Here is a 15,138-nt window from a genome sequence, read left to right as displayed (position 1 = left end):
TTCTCTTTTAAGATGGGTGTAATTATAAAATATAAAAAGATAATTTACAAATTTCATTGAAATAATAGAAATCAAAAAGACTATTGTATGGATGATTAGTAAACTTAGCTATACCATAACATATATTGGAATAAACAATGTAGAGCGGAACCCTTACATTGAAGTGAGATTGAAGCAACATCTTTTATTTAAATATTCGATTAAGCGATGATAAAACATGCATAAAATAAAATTAATTGTACCACAATCTGTATGCTGAATCCTTACTAAAATAATGTGTTCTTTCGGTTTAAATGTTGACATTTCCGACCAATGTCTCGAAATCTCCAGATATGTAATATATCATATTTTGGAATTCATATTATTTATTTGAGAATGTTCCGTCAATATTTACATTATTTCATAAATAAGACTAATCATACTTTAAACAATCAACATCTGTGAAACCTGAGGAAATAAATGAGAAAATATTCAATTTGATGTGTTTTATGCATAGATAAAATTGTACTTCATATGTTTGAATTAACATAATATTAAACATACATTTATTAAATTGTAAAATATTATTTCAGTATGGAGCTAACTCAGGCTTAGTTAAAATGGGATTTGCCACATAGATCTTTTCCGTATTTTTTCAATGTTCGCAATTGAATTAGTACCAAAGTAATAAAGTAATACATATTTCTAAATAAAAGTTTATATATTTTCCATTTTTAGCAAAACTAGCGCACAATTGATTTTGTCAGTTATCTCCTTTTGATGTATGACTTCAGTTATTGCTTATATACTGTATATAATAGGTGTGTGGATACAAAATAAAAATTACAAAAAACACTAATCACTAAGTTTTTTTTACATTTGTGGTCATATTTAATCTCTTCTGTACCTTCTATTATATCATTTATACACGTTACTTCAAGATTACTAAAATAACAAATACAATCAAATTTTATTTCATATATGGTGATATCTTGTCAACTTATACCATATGCTATGTAGTGATCTCTAGTCAACTTATTACATATTATTATAATATAAACCGTCGTCATATATGCGAGAAGATCAAATTCTTTTAATATCACCATCGTACAGTCACGCACCTTACGCTATATTCAATGACAATTTGGTTCCATTAAAAAACAATATGTACACAATTCTGGAATCTGACAACTAGTCTTTAATCAGAAATGTAAGGACAAATAAATGTAATTATAATATATCCGAGTCAGACTGTGCCCTCCTTTAAACGTCTAATAATATTTTAGTAATAAACGATAGACATTAAAATAATTATAATACAAATTAGAAAGAGCTTTTCACAGAGTTTAAACAAATGGCGGCTGGAATCACTTTATGGAGAGTTGAGCCGTGGCCGCTTTCTGGGTCTTGAATCATCAATGCCAGCAGCATCACCATTGTTTTCTCGCTTTTTGGGAGAATTCTGAAAGCCAAAGATGAAATAAGTTATACTAAAACATACATACTCGGCATATAAGGGAAAGAATGTAATACTGAAGGTTAAGCGGGAGATACACAGAGAGCTTGAAGTTCCTGGCGTTGGAGTCATTCTGCAGTTTCAATACAAAAATCCCATTTGGCTCGTGCAGTGAATGAGTTTTTTTTATTGTTAAAACCGCAGTGACCTTAACCGAGGCAGCTCTAAGATTCCAGTGTATCTCTCTCTTTAGGATAACAATAATAAATCTTCATGCAAATCGGATAAAAATAAAATACTTAATATCCTTTATAGACAAAAAATAATAGTTCAAAAGATATTAATGAGAAATGAGTGGTTTAAAAGATTAAACTGTTAGATGCATAAGAAATTATATCTTACTAAAGTTATATAGGAGTCAATACTATACTTAAAATTATCTAAAATGAATAATATAATGAAACAACTATTTTGATGACTTTGAAACAGCGTAAATTATGAATAAATCACTCTTAATTTACAAATTAAAATAACAACCATACATAATAGTTTTTTTTTTTATTTAATTTGACCAGTGACCGGGTTTCGTCGTTACCGACATCGCCAGTCTGATGATATCAGTAACGACGAAACCTGGTCACTGGTCAAATAAAATAAAAGTGGAAAAAACAATATAGTTTCTTAAATGTTTTCCGCAGATACTTTATGGCACATTTTATAATATCTTTATAAAATTAATTAACTTTAATGCTGGTATTATGTCTTGGAAGATCTTTTTAAATTATGTTCGAAAAATTATGTATATATAAGAATCTTCTCTACCTCCTTTTATCAATTACATTTTGTTTTTTTATAAATATAATCATTTGGAAGTTTTTGTTTTTTGTTTAATATATGTAAGTTTTTGGTGAGAGTATTTTAATGTTTTTGATTTTAAATAAACCCTGATGATGACAAGGTATTGTCGAAACCGGTAGGTTAAATTATATTCATAAAAAAAGCAGTGAAAACAAAGTGAATTAATTTTATAAAGAAACAATATACTTATTTTATTATACAAAATGCAGTTCCACCAGGAAATGACAGTACAAAAATCACTATTAATTTTTTATACTCCTCAATTTGAAAATGGCTCCATTAATAAAGGTGAAAACATTGGGACAAAGAAATAATATACAGAATAACCCAACAAATATATTTTCTAAAAGATATTTTTGGCACGTATATATTTAATAATGTAAATAAAAACCAAATACCTTTTTCCCCCATTGTTGATGAAGGTATCTCAGTAAAATATTTGTTTTCTCCGTTACAATAACTAAAAAAATAAAATAAAAACAGAACGTTACACATTGATGTTAAATTATAGTTTATATTAGTAAATTATAGTCACGTTTCTTAGCAATTCTGTATTTTATCCATATTTTAAAAATTTACTTTTCCTTTAAAGAATCTAAATAGGTCATGTGTATTAAAATATTGACTATGAATAGGTTACACCTTTTAACCATCAACATTGTATTGCAATTTGAGATGACACAAATATCCAATTTCTTCTCCTTTTTTATATTTAACGCTTTTATCAAAACTTGGCATATCATCTCAAAAAAAGGAGAGAGAAAAATATGTTTGCTATGTAGAAAGCAATACACAAAAATTATGTTTAAATTACTTTGTTTATTAAAATATATAAACATCATTTGGAGAAATTCAATTAAATAGAAGCTCATTGCATAGAATTTTAGTTATATATTGGAAATACTTGAAAAGGCATATTAAATGATGATTAAAAGCATGTGGTACTACATAACAAGCAAAAATATTTTTAATTGACTATATATTCTTCTTCAAACCGTTATTCGCAACCCAATGGTGCATAGGGCACTGCATCATATAATTGCAGTGTTATCTTGAGCGTTAACACATGAAGGAAAGGTGATCAGCCCTCCGGTTCTGATACCAGTCCAGGGTAGTATTGAATAAATATTAGAGTGAAAAAATCACTTAAATTTATTTAACCCCACCCTGGGAATCGAACCCGGGACCTCCAGAACAATGAAAACAATTTGTTAATTTATTATTAGATTAAAACCAATATTTTTAGCTTTTCCACTTTTTTATTTGACCAGCGACCGGGTTTCGTCGTTACCGACATCATCAGACTGGTGATGTCGGTAACGACGAAACCCGGTCGCTGGTCAAATAAAAAAGTGGAAAAGCTAAAAATATTGGTTTTAATCTAATAATAAATTTAAAATGCAATTCCATCACGAAGTGTCAGTGGATAATATAAATCTATTAAAACAATTTGTCATTAGAGTAAAGGTAGGTGTGGCACAAAATGAAACAATTGAAGTTTTAATGTAATATAAGTCAAAAATCTACAAGGACATAGTAGCAAAACATTGTTAAAAATGAATTATTCTTGTAATATTATTACCTACCTACTAAATAAGCATGTCCACAGTACAGTTGTACTGAATTAAGATAAACATATTAAACTGTATGCATGTGGCCTTCACTAATAATAAGCAACTTCCTGAATGCAGACTGGGATGAGACTATTTTATGATCAATAAATTAGGTAAATTTGATATAATGAATATTTAGAACTATATATAATGAGTGATATAATGAGTATTGCAACTATTAACTAGGATAATAGTTTTTTTTTAAATACATAGCAAATCTTACTCTGTTCTGATGGAAAATCTGTTGTAGGTAAATAAACAGATGGTCTCTTGGAACACGTTCTGATGCCATTATCTGTATTGAAGAGGGTGAAATTGTGTTCGTCGTATGATGGAAGATCCTTTAAAAACTCGCTGACGGACTGTAAACATAAAATGATTAATTTTGCACAACTCTGCATGAACCTTTCCAACCCAATATGTTCCCTCGACAAGCTTCGACTTAACTTTAGTCGAAATAAGTTACTGATTCTCGGGGTTAAATCTAAAGGGCAATAGTACAAAGGCAAAATAAAGTATGCTGCAATCAATAAGCTAGAATCATAATCTAGAAAGGATTACTTCCATTTTGTACAATGTGAATAAAACGACGGCCACCCATTGTAACCTTACAATAAATTATTAAATTATAAAAATATTATTTCATACGTAACGAATATAGGAATATTTCGGTATAATAGTGATACTGATTTATTACCATTTTTGTGATTTAATCCTTAATTTCACAAAACCCTAAACTACTTGACAACATCAACTGACACGAAGTAGCAACGTTTCCTTTTGTCAAATTCAGAACAGCGACGAACATGTGAAGCTGAGCATGGGTGGCAGCACTGTTTACTTTAAGTGCGGGAAATTCAAATGTCTGAAAAAAATAAAGAGCTAGGTACCATTTTTAACAAATGTTGAATTATATGCAGCGAATCGTAAAAAATACGTTTCAATCCAAATAAAAGTGACATAAATTAATCAAATCTGTGTCTGTATCCTTTTTTCTGGACTATTTCGAAACTATTTAATGACAGATTGTGAAATATTTAAACGAATTTCGTAGACTTAAAATCAATCGTGAAAAGTGATTAAAAAATAAAAGACTTGGCATTATTGACATACAAAAATATTCATAGAATGACTAAGTACCTATCTATCTAGCTTTACTACGGGCATATAATTTGAATTTCGAAATGTCGTGCATGTTCGAAAATCGCAACATGCAAGGTATGTTCGAGAAAGTAATTTTCAAATACCACAATAAGCTACGTGCTTCAGATAGTTGAGTATGCACTACGTGCGTCACATGAATAAATATATTCTGTTTATCTGCACTTACTCGTATACAGATACTAGAAGTCACCGGGGGTTTATTGCCCGACCGTCTTGTTGACACTTCTTGCCTCGAAACGTAAACACCTTACCAAAAACTAGGACAGTTTAATTTCGCTAATATAATAATTAACTAATCAACATTACAAAAAATGTTAAAAAAACACTAATGTACGAAACGCAAATGTGGACTGAACTTTCGCACATTCGATTTTTCATCTGAATTCACAATAAATTTAAATGGCTCCCAAAAATATTAAAACGAAAACATCAAAAAAATCTATCCCAAAAAGATCAATTTTGAAAAGAAAGCAAAAAATCTAATTACATTTTAAAATCTCAAGCAATCCAAACAATACAGAGTTCATAATTTAAAAAAAAATACATGCCACTTATTTTTTTTAAATACATGCTGCTGTTACTGCTAACCTTTATCGGCATCCAATGGTGCATAGGGCACTTTTTTGTTAAAAAACAGTGTGAATCTTGATCGTTAAACACACTATAGAAAGGTGATCAGCTCTGTGCAGCATTAGAGTGAAATATAACGTTTTCAGTTTATTTTGACCACCCTAGGAATCCAACCCGTGACTTTCAGCACGGTGGCCAAAAATGCTAACCACTACACTACGAGAGCCGGAGAAGAAATATGTATAAGAGGGATAAAACAAAAATAATAAACGAGATCTAATTTTTTTTAAATACATTCGTTGCATTTTTTTTACTACACAATAAAAACAATATTATAAGAGACTTACGAAATACTTCTTTATCATGATCGATGTAGCATGATTTTAGTCAGCTTAAGATGATTTTTTTTAAATATTGATATCATTTTATTGTAGCTATAGACCTAATACGATCTCTGGAAATTCTTTAATAAAAAACCTATTTTTTATTAAGAAGACACTAAAGCATCAATCACTTATGCTATTTTTTTCAAGCCGAGTAAACAAACTTAGATAGTAGCTATAATCCACCGGTGAAACTCCAGACTTTTTCCTCTCGTTCGTAAACATTTTAATTATTGCATGAATATATTATGGTTCATTAAGTATCATAAACAACAACGCAATAAGCATGTAAAAAATAATTAAGCCTGGTTATAATAAGGCTTCTCTTTATTAATTTTTTTATTAATATACGCTAAAGCCAGGACCGAATTAGCCATTGGACTAAAAAGGCTTAGCTATTGGCCCTCCATACGTGATATCAATTGGCACGTGTTTCTTTACGTTATTTATCACAAAATATATTTAAAATTGTTTTAATACTCTACAGGATAACACAATATTCGTTTAATAGCTTAATTCCAATATCTAAGAACTGAGTGAGTAATACCAGTATTATGTATTTATTTAATTTTTCAAGGGCCTGTTGTAATTCATACAAGTTAACAATGTAAAGAGAGTCAATGTAGAGTGGCGGTTTACAAATCTGTTTTTATTTACAAAAAACGCATTTTGAGTGTCAGAAATGGAGACTCTAAGAAGCATATCTTGCAAGAGTCTACGAGACAGGATAAGGGAAATAAACGAGATTGAAGATGTCGTTAGGTGGGGAAGTCAACGAAGGAGACAAAAGTATGTACATGTGAGGAGAATAAAACCACCCAGACTAGCTTACATTGCACTGTACGGTCAACCCCAAGATACACGACTCCCAAGGCAGACCACCAAAGAGATGAATCGACAGCTGGGAATCGACATCGCAGGAGGCTAATCCCTCTTAAAAACAGGCCACAAGGCCTTCACCAAGCAGAAGAAGAAGAAGAAGTATTTATTCAGATTGGCAGTGACAGTGATATATGAAAGCTTTTAAATGTAAATTCACAGTAAAATCGGGATATATTTTTTTTTCACATTTTCTAAAAGTTTTGCAACTTAGTTCATGAAACAAAAAAAAATTGCTCTGCCAGAGAAGGTCTGTCAGGAAGAGCTAAAAGATGCTTCTGTATTAGAGTTGGGAATGCGGTGGGACAGCTTTCAATGTTATTAATGTACAACGTAGGGGAGAGTGCCCATGGATGGGACGTTTTTGATTTTGCCTCTCTAGTTCTTCTCTGTAAAATAAATCACAAAAAGTAAACGTGGTTTCTCTTTATTCAATCTTTTAGCTACAAATATGCCATACTTTGTTTTCTAAAAAAATTAACCTAACTGCCTGAAAAATCGATTTCAAATCATGTCCTAAAATGTCCCATTCATAAACACCCTCCCATGAGAGGGACACCAGTATACCATGAATAGGACATTAATTAAAATGCTAGATTGATGGAATAATTCTATTTTAAAACAAAAATCATCTGTAGACACTTTAGTATAATACGTAGACACATGTAAAAGAAATTTTATTTAACATTTTTGCAACATTTTTGGCAATTTTTTTTTTTCATGGGCCACAAAATTTACATTTAAGCCATTGCATAAAACTATATTGATATTCTCCTTCACATATGTGACACTTATTATCCTCCTTTCCTTTTGTTTTTGTCAGTGATACACCTTCTATTTCAACTGATTTATCTGAACTGATCTCTGTCATCACTCATTGAAATATTTTGTTGAAAACTGAGTTTTTTTTAAAACTCTTTTAGCGTTAGGCTTATTTTATGGTCTATCTATAGGTTTTCATTTTCCATTCTTCAATAATTGTATTTTCAAAAACTTGTCCTTTTCTGAAGTGTCAGATATTATACTTTCAGATTTCCCCTTACTGATTTATTTCTGTACTGTAGAACATATTCTTCCAGCTGAATTTAAATACGTGGAAAGTATTTCTTCTCGCTTCAGACTGAACTAACTAACCAAAAAAACTAACTTACTATCACGCCGCTTCCCCGCAGGGATAGGTAGAAAGAATATAACGCCACACCACTCTGTCTTTGCAAACATTCTTTTCGCCTCTTCCACGTTCATGCATCTCCTCACTCATACCCGCCGATTGTTACGACTCCAACCTGACCACTTGCAACTATTTGGCTTACCTGATCGTGCCATGTTTTTCTCAGTCTTTCTCTGCTCCTTTTTCCAATAACATTCGCCTAGTAAATTTGTTTAACAGTTTTATCCTCACTCATTCGTTCTACATGTCCAAACCATCTCAACACATTTTTCTTAATTTTATCGATTATGCTTATCTCAGCTTTGCATTCCTTCCTTATTTCACTATTCGAACATCTATCATACATCGTTTTGTCGCACATTCTTCTGAGAGATCGCATTTCGACTGCATTCAGTCTACTTTCATCCTTATTTTGCCAACTCCATGTTTCACTTCCATACATTAGAGTTAGAACCAGGACTCCGTTATGCACTGCCAGTTTAGCTTCCGCTGATAGGCTCTTTTATTTCCTATCAGCCTTTACTTGTTTGACATGTCTATAAAGAGAAGATTTTCCTATTGCATATGTCTTTGCAACCGACCTAATATTTTACTTTTATTTAAAACCTCTTCTACAGCAGCTTCAATTAGAACGTTGGTGATTGATGGTTGGTGAACGATGCCGTGTTTTTGGCATTATAACCTAAAAACAATATAATGTTTACAATGCGTGTAATACAAACGAGTACAAACGATTTTTTATATAAATTAAAAGTATTCGCCATGAATGGGGCAATTTTCCCTTGAGTGGGACCGTCCCATTCATGATCACTGCGCGCGTCCCATTCAAGGAAATGCGTGATTTTTAGAAAAATAGATAAATCGATACATTTATTCTAAAGTAAATTTGATGAAACATACTTTATAATATCCTGAGAGAACCAACTTAAATAATTGTACTTATCAATTGCAGCACTTATCATAACCTATATGTACAAACAAAATCAAATTGCAATATATAATTTACTTTTTGACGCAAAAAAATTGTAACACGTCTTACTCGCTTTACTGTCAGTCGAGAACTAAGGTTTGAGGATTAATCTGTCTAATATCGTAGCGTTAATGTTGGGTAATTTTTAATTTTTTTTTGTAACAATAGTTTGGGCTGGAGGACGATTGTCCCATTCATCCTCTGTCCCACTCGTGGGCACTCTCCCCTACACCTAATACGAGTGAGGGTAGCAACCCGAGTGCTGAAGACATTGCTACCATTCTCCTTTTCTTCTCCTGGGGATGTTGGTATTTAACCAATATATTCCACTCTATGAGTCAAGAGAGTAGAATTGATCTCCCTGATGAGTCACGATATTTGTAAGCTGTTTGGTATCAAGGATTTAAGGATATTTTAGAGGTCCTTATTAATGAAAATGTAAGTGTTCATTTCTTCAAAATCTTAAAGTTATTGATCGATTGTTTTGAAATTTGGGCACAACGTTATTTTCAAATACACGCACGTTTTATCCTCTCTTTTTTCCATTTAACTGGACTGAGCTACAGCTAATGTATTGTAATCGTACCTACATACGTTTACACATATTCATAAAAGTTGAGGATGCTGAGATCTACAATGCATTGGCATAATACTTACCTTATGCATCAAATTTGATTACTGTCTTCAAACTAGGCTAATGTTGCTGTGCTATGTGTAATTATAAGACCTTATTACTGTTACCACTGCACGACTTGAATCTTTCTGGATTGCCAAGTACGCCGGCAAACCACAACATTACACAGATTAAGATATATATATATATATATATATATATATATATATATATATATATATATATATATATATATATATATATATATATATATATATATATATATATATATATATATATATATATATATATATATATATATATATATATATATATATATATATATATATATATATATATATATATATATATATATATATATATATATATATATACAATATATAGCTTGTGCACAAGTATGACTATACTTCATATCCATATAAAGGATTTAATATATTGTCTATTAAATTATTTCATTATTGTCTTTTTCATGTTTTGTTAAAAACGTTTTTCGTGTTTTGAAGAATTATCTCCTAAAAAGGCATACCTTTTATTCATAATTTATATTGTTCATACACGTTGGTACGTTCGTACGTTGATAATATTGGTATAATTTAATTTAAAAAAATCATTTGTGAATTTTGTGAATTAATGTGGTTTTTGTCACTAAATTAATAGTCTTTGGTGACCATTTAAATTAGAAAAAAACATAGCTTAGCACCTTAACTTTTAATTGTTAATTCTTACATAAAGGACAATATGACAAGAAAAAGTCTAATAACAATTATTGGCATCGTTTATGTTCAATCTTTACCCAATTGGTTGACAAATTTTGAATTTCTGAAGCATCACGAATCGAATCGTTAGAACAACACAACGCTTACGGGAAAACAATCGAATATATAACTATTTAACAATGGAATAAATACTTACTTAAGCATCGCTTAGATGTGATACAAACAAAAAAGTGTCATTATTACAAAATAGACATATAATATAAGTATCAGGTTTGACAGAGAAGGAAGCATTTTTCATGACAAAAAACACTATGACAACATGTCATTTGCATACTAATTTGAATTTAGTTTCGAATCATTTAGTACTGAAAACGGTTTTAATTTTCAGTCATTTTCTCATTGGTCATTACAATTATACAATAATCTGACAATACAATGATAAGACCAAACATAGAAGAAGGTCAACATGACATATATTTCTTAACCTTGGCAATCCCTGGAAACTTTTAGTAGTTGACACTAGTTAGAATTACCCAGATTCACCACATAATTTTAATCATAACTCAAAGGCATTTTATTTGTTTTTAACCTTTAAGCGCCCGTGTGCATCATAATTACTGGTCCCGTACGGTATCGAACATCACAAGTCCACTAAACCACAAATTATTGCGTTTTATTTTTCGGAATTAATATTATTATTATTATTCCACTTTCATAAATTTTGTTGTTGATGATAAAGAATTTTTCATTCCTTTTATTTTTAAACCATGAGTAAAAATTATTTTTAATATAATAAAAAAACATTATTTTAGAATTTTAATGTAAAAACTATTTTTCAGTAAATCGTCCTTTGTCTTAAGTATTTTCTGTTATGGATTATAGTTGTATCATTTGTATTTCATACAATGCCTTCAATTCCTGCAGTAGGTTAAGAGAAATCTGCACTTTAAATTAATAAATAATAAATCTTTATCAAATTATACATTTCAAATAAAACTAGAAATATTTTTTCTATATTTCGATCTCCATATTATTTAAAGACATATTAAATGTAAAAATTGTTCCATCAAAGAAATACGTTCTAAGTTTTCAGTAATACATGATAGGGTCAAAATTTGTTTACTTTATAGTGCATTACAGATTACTCTCAAACAAGTGAAGGAATTATATGCGTACGCTATTTTGTCTAATTTATTGATATATTTGATGTAATTCTTCGTTCTCCTTAAACATAAGAAGTTTCGAATTACAATATACGAGTATATGTGTTACTTTCGAAGTTATTCCTGTTCACAAAAAATTAAGAAAACCACCAAAACCACCAAAAAAAATCTTAAATTCTTGTCAAAACTTAATTTCTGACAGTCTAAAAAGATTTTTTCTGTATTTAAAGCATTTAGTGCAAATAATGTAGGTTCTGTGTTGATTTAACGGTTTCAGAATCATGTTTTCAGTCTCCAAATCGAATGCGTAGATACGTGAGAAAATTTGTTTTGTGGTATTCTCGCTTTCTCCATTCCTGTCGTCAATTAGGTTGATTTTTCTCAGAGAAAATTCCGCGTAAACTGAAAAACCATATTTTTATCAGCATTAAGAAGAAACAACGTTTTTGATCATGCATAGGTAGCAGCCAGTGCTGAGGTAACCAGATACAGTACAACTTATATAAATGTATATGTAATTTGTAAAGCGCTTTATTGTAATGAAGTTTATACCCTATCGTGTATTACTGAAAACATAAAACTTAACTCTGTGATCAAACAATTTTTCACATTAAAAATATTCCAAAGTAATAAGAATGTCATAAAAATCTTGTTTCTACTTCAATTTGTATCATATAATTTATGAATCTTTTTTCAGACCCACTTTTTGCTTAACAGCTGTATTTTTTTATAAATATATTTTTTATTTGAGTGTCTGTCTACCTGTGAGAAAATGTTTCTGCCAGTTTTGAGTATTATTTCTATTTGCAAAAAAAATAATGATGACGATAAATAAACTTTTCATGTTTTAAATGCGTTTTTTTTAACCATTTCAAAAATTATGAAAGCAATTCTAGAATTAGGTTCAGAAAGAAGGGTTTTTTATATATTATAAAACTATTTAACTTAAAATTGATACACTTACTAGCGTAATTATCTATTTTTTTCTGAAGTTTCTAATGAAAAACAGAATTTTTGCATACTTATGTACACAAAAATTATTATTTAAAAAAAAATAGGTACCACCTACTAATCAAATGGTCATCGAAATTCGCTGTAAAAGGTGTTACATAATGAAATGATACAAAGGTTGGTAGACTTGCTTAAAAAAATCAAAATATTTATAAAAAATAAACTACATATCGCTCACTCCTTTCAAGAACGTCATAAATCAAAAATCGACAATTTTCAGATGTACATGTTGTCGGAATGCCCATAAAATGTACTATATCACAGCAAAAGGGGCCTATTTTAAACTTTATATTTACCCGCTACAGGGCAGAAAGTGTTGTTTTTGCATTTTGTAGAAAAGGTATTGTTTAATTATTTTTTTAAATATACTAACTATTTGTCAAATGGAGAAAAAATCATCAGGTTTTACATAAAAAAGATCTGTTGCACAGTAAAAAGCAATAAGTGGCTTGATATTTATTTTTAATACATTGTATTATATTTTTAAACTTTAAAAACGTTCTCTTGAAAAATCAAGTTTTTTGATTTATGACGTTTCTTGAAAGGAGTGAGCGATATACGAGTACATGTTAGCGAGGGATATTTTTTTACTTCAATTTGAAGTTTGATTAAAATTCCGTATTCACTATAATGCAATTTGTCAAGCAATTTCATCGATGCTGAGTTTACGTTGTTAGTTCAGGCAATGTCAAGGCAACTACACTGCGGTCTGCAAGTAGAGCAACCCACTTAGTTCTACTTTCTTCTTCAATAATTCTTATTCTATGCTTACCTAGTGTACATGGTACCATAGCATAAATTTCTTAAAAATATATGATTGAAAATAAAATAATAAAACATTGTAAATAATAAAACTGAGGGCATTTTTATGGTTAAATATTTTGAATGCACTGTGTTTCATGACCAGCTCGTGAAATTAAAGGTGTAATTCCTCATATTACGAATATATAATTGGTCTCGCATCAAAATATGTTTTAAAATCGATACAATTTATTGCATAAAATCCCTGTATTCTTATATATATATATATATATATATATATATATATATATATATATATATATATATATATATATATATATATATATATATATATATATATATATATAATATATAAAAAAAAATATATATATATATATATATATATATATATATATATATATATATATATATATATATATGTATGTGTGTATGTGTGTGTATGTGTATGTAATTTCCAATAGTGTGATCGAGGCGAAACACTTATCACAAAGAACAGTATATATAGTATTAGATGTGAGATAGATTTTTTAAATACTTAAAGATTCAGTAAAACAAAATATATGTTAAAGTAAGTATTGTACGAAGAATGAAGTAAGTTCATTCACTAGCATCCTTTTACATTCCGGTATAACTCCATTTGATCTACTGAACTTGAAATGAGACGGCGGAGCTTGTGGTATCTGGTTTTACAGGAATCTGAAAGGTAGTAGGGTAGCGTGGGAATCATATATAATAAGGAAGCAAGTATACATACCAATTCAATCACTTTAGAAAGGGATTAAAGCTAAAAGGTCGTTTTAGAACAATGGTGTTTCAATACTTCTTTAGATAGAGTCTTTATATGGCACGTATAGAATTAACAGCATCACCAATACTGAAAAAAAGACCCATTTACCTTCTTCGAACCCTTATCCGCACCCCAATGGGGCAAAGGGTACTGCATCATATAAACACAATGTAATATTGATCGTTGACACATGAAGGAAAGTTGACCAGCCCCCCGCTTCAGGTAATACTGAATAAATATAAGTTAGTAGTATCAGTTTTACTTCTTACAGTTCATAGTAATTGTAATGGGAAATAATCATTATTCTAATATTTACACATGTTTTCACATTTACGATGGACAGTTACTATCTAGAAACCCTATAAATTCCCCATAATTATAAGTGAAATTTAATCACCAACCGTCACGATACCAATTACCTTATGCTTATTTTTCATAAATTCGGAATAATTTAACAATTAAATAACAGTAAACAAAACAAAAATAAAAAGGCATTAAATAAAGTAATTTATAACTTTGTACGTATCTTGATTTAATATTAATTGTGTCGTTTGGACTTTAATTATGATTTTAATTATTTATTTTTTATGGAAAATACAGTGAAAATATAAAGTTAATTAATCTTTGGTAAATCCAAACTTATTAAATAATTTCATAATTTCACTTTCAATTCGAGATTACCACACCGTGAAAAGAAATAGATAATGGATATCACACCAAATAATCCATATTTCGAAATCCTAAGGACTTGGATATTTAAAACAAATAATATACTAAGGCTTAAGGCCTACTTTTCGATAAGTCGTAACATAATTTTCTCTAAATACAGGTAATTTTTGACGTAATTGTTTTTTTTTAAACACCGTTTTTGTTTTCAAAAAATTAGTTTTTCTTCTAAATAAATATATGGTTTTGAAAAGAAAAGACTTATTGAAAAGTAAGGAGTTTTTTTTGTCAAAATGTGTATATTCTAAAAAAAAATATTATATAAGTATGTATATTCTTTTTAGAAAATGGGCGTG

The 15,138-nt window shown here is 29.5% G+C and overlaps 1 protein-coding gene across 1 annotated transcript; it reads right to left on the bottom strand.

The window, feature by feature from the left end:
- On the bottom strand, nucleotides 1-4,688 carry LOC148311756 (DET1- and DDB1-associated protein 1). Its single transcript, XM_088278430.1, has 4 exons — nucleotides 4,604-4,688; nucleotides 4,130-4,268; nucleotides 2,692-2,753; nucleotides 1-1,441 (listed from the first exon to the last, which is right to left on the bottom strand). The coding sequence occupies exons 1-4, from the start codon at nucleotides 4,604-4,606 to the stop codon at nucleotides 1,352-1,354; spliced, it is 294 nt and encodes a 97-aa protein (XP_088134556.1). The 5' UTR covers nucleotides 4,607-4,688; the 3' UTR covers nucleotides 1-1,351.
- Between the last annotated feature and the right edge of the window lie 10,450 nt (nucleotides 4,689-15,138).

The sequence above is a fragment of the Brachycentrus maculatus genome, unplaced genomic scaffold (genome assembly GCF_059751285.1).
Source record: "Brachycentrus maculatus isolate JH-2025_06_01 unplaced genomic scaffold, ASM5975128v1 h1tg000057l, whole genome shotgun sequence".
Lineage (NCBI taxonomy): Eukaryota > Metazoa > Arthropoda > Insecta > Trichoptera > Brachycentridae > Brachycentrus > Brachycentrus maculatus.
The sequence above is the reverse complement of the archived record's forward strand: the minus strand, read 5'-3'. Positions and strand labels throughout refer to the sequence as shown.

Excerpts from the sequence above, each read along its gene's own strand:
- LOC148311756 (XM_088278430.1), bottom strand. Across the intron at positions 2,754-4,129 it reads AGATTTTCCATCAGAACAGA|TTATTGTAACGGAGAAAACA; the intron begins GTAAGATTTGCT and ends TTATTTTTTTAG. Across the intron at positions 1,442-2,691 it reads ATCAACAATGGGGGAAAAAG|AATTCTCCCAAAAAGCGAGA; the intron begins GTATTTGGTTTT and ends TTTGGCTTTCAG.